Source organism: Nicotiana tomentosiformis, chromosome 5 (assembly GCF_000390325.3).
Source record: "Nicotiana tomentosiformis chromosome 5, ASM39032v3, whole genome shotgun sequence".
NCBI classification, from domain to species: Eukaryota; Viridiplantae; Streptophyta; class Magnoliopsida; order Solanales; family Solanaceae; genus Nicotiana; species Nicotiana tomentosiformis.
The window spans coordinates 119204206-119206785 of NC_090816.1; the positions used below are offsets into that span (position 1 = coordinate 119204206).

At 35.8% G+C, this 2580-nt stretch overlaps 1 protein-coding gene across 1 annotated transcript; it reads left to right on the top strand.

Annotated features, from left to right (window-relative positions):
- The first annotated feature begins 258 nt into the window (after positions 1-258).
- On the top strand, positions 259-2337 carry LOC104111037 (transcription factor SRM1-like). The gene is made up of 2 exons (XM_009620637.4): positions 259-750; positions 1801-2337. The coding sequence occupies exons 1-2, from the start codon at positions 368-370 to the stop codon at positions 2054-2056; spliced, it is 639 nt and encodes a 212-aa protein (XP_009618932.1). The 5' UTR covers positions 259-367; the 3' UTR covers positions 2057-2337.
- The last annotated feature ends 243 nt before the right edge of the window (positions 2338-2580 follow it).

Here is a 2580-nt window from a genome sequence, read left to right on the forward strand (position 1 = left end):
GACATACTCATCTCTCCTCCGTGGATAACCGAGCTAATAACATTAAAAGTTAAAATGCTATTTATAGCCACCCAAAAAAAGTATAAAACGTGAGAAAATTGTACACTCTCTTAATAAACCTCCGATGCACATTTACCCCCTACCCCACCAATAAAATTAAAAAACTTAACTTTGCCCCACCAATATCAACCCCTGTTGCCTAACACTTCTAAACTCCAAAGAAAAATAAATTTCATTTTTGCCCTATCTATATATACACTATGGATTGGGTCATATTTACCAAAAACCTCCTTAAATCCCTCCCCCCAAAACCCTTAATTTATTTCAAACACCTTTACTTTTTATTAAATTCCACAACAAAAAGACGATGATGTATACTACGAACAATCGGTGGATGATTGGTAGCGATTCAACGGCAACAATGATTCATTCAAATTCGACATGGACGAGGTTTGAAGACAAGTTATTTGAACAAGCCCTAGTTATGTATTCTGAAAACGACGTTGAACGTTGGCTTAAAATTGCTAATCATGTACCTGGGAAGACCGCTGAGGATGTTATGGCTCACTATGATGCACTTGTTCATGATGTTTTCGAGATTGATTCTGGTCGAGTAGATCCGCCCAGTTATCCGGATGATTCGTTTGATTGGGAATCGGATTCTAAAACGAGTCAGATCTCTTTCGGGTCAAATAAGAAACATGAGGCGGAAAGAAAAAAGGGTACTCCTTGGACCGAAGAAGAACACAGGTTTGTTTGCTATTTTTGTTTTTTTTATTTTTTGGGTGTGATTTTTTTTTTATTGGAAAGGATTTTCTGGGGATTTGAAAAATATGAGATTTACAATTTCTTTTTCTAAAACTTTTTTTTTTTGTTGCAATTATTGGAATAATTTATTGGTAATTTTGTTGTTGGTTTAGGCTCAATTGCATGTTTTGTTTGTTTCTGTGCCATTTCATGGTGTTTTCTAGAGAATTTGTTTGAGTTGTCTAATCCATCTTCATCCTAGGGCTTAGGCTCATATCACGAACCTTGTCACAGACAAAAACGTAGTATATTAGTGGAGAAGGGTGGACCCATTATCCGCTGAGTTAATGGCTGTAGGGGATTTCTAAGTTATTACAAAAAAAGTTGTGTAATCCATCTTTGTAAACTGTTCAAATGGTAAGATGGATAGTAGACCCAGACTAGCTTGGATTAAGATGAATTAGTAGTAGTTATTGTTGTTGTGTTGAGTTGTGTAATCCACCTATGTGAACTGGTCCAAATTGAATGGATTGTGAGAATTTTAATTGAGGACTGCGATCCAACTTGCTTGAAATTAAAGTGGAGTTATTATTGTTTTATTATCCATTTGTATCCTGTACCTTTCTGTTCTGTAAATGGCTTCCAATTGAATTCTCCTATCCAAAACAAACAGGGTATTTGGGTTTGGGTTAGGACTTCTTCTATTCTGATTGAGATAGTTAGCATCCTAATGAGTAAATTAAGTGAGTACATATGATAATCTTTAGCAAGTTGCCATTTTTTATTGCTGACTTTTTTGAATGAAGTTAGAAAGTCGGTCTGAAACTACTTCATGGTACGGATAACATGTCGCTGTCAATTATGAATTTTTTTGAAAAACTTTGTTGAACTTCTTCATGGTGTTCGCTGGCATCTGGTTACACATCACTTATATAATACTAATAGATCTAATTATATTATTCATGATATAGGTTGACTTTATGGGATAGTTGGGATTGCTATATGTTGTATGGATGTAATGCTGACTTAGACAAACCATGTTTTCTTGTCAAGGTTATTCCTTATTGGACTGGACAAATACGGGAAGGGTGACTGGAGAAGCATTTCAAGAAATGTAGTGGTGACAAGGACACCAACACAAGTGGCCAGTCATGCTCAAAAATACTACCTTAGACAGCAGTCAATGAAAAAAGAACGGAAAAGGTCGAGCATACATGACATAACGACTGCGGTGGATACAAAGACAGTGCCTCCTCAAAACAGTCTTCAGAATCAAGGAGGGTATCAGAATTTCAACTTCCCCATGTAGTAATGAAGAGCAGGAATATCTGTATATAGTACGGTTATGAGTCGATAGTCCATCTTGTAAAGTTTATTGTTTCTAGCTGACGCTTAATTTAGGGGATTACCTAGTTAATAGGAGTTTAGATGATAGTTTCAATTACTGCTATGAGCTAAAGGGGTGTACTTATAGATGGAATAGTTGAAAAGCACATGGAGGTTTACATGTAATTAAACAGAGTTAAGGGAAATCATTAGTATTTTGGTTTCAGAACAAGTTGAATTTTACTTTGCTTATTATTGCTGGAAGTTAGTTTCTCTTTGAATTGGTCAGGAATAAGAGTTTTTAAGGTACAACTATGCTTTTTTTCCCTTTTTGCCTGTTAGATTATTGCACGCAGCAAGGGATAATTGTTTAGGATGCAGTGGAATTATGAGATAGTAATATCAGAAACATCTGGTATCCTATTTTTCTCTGTTGTGGCAGGATAAAGACTTTGGAAGAACTTTTGTGGAGTATGCTGCTGGATTTGTTGCTTGGCCATCCTCATT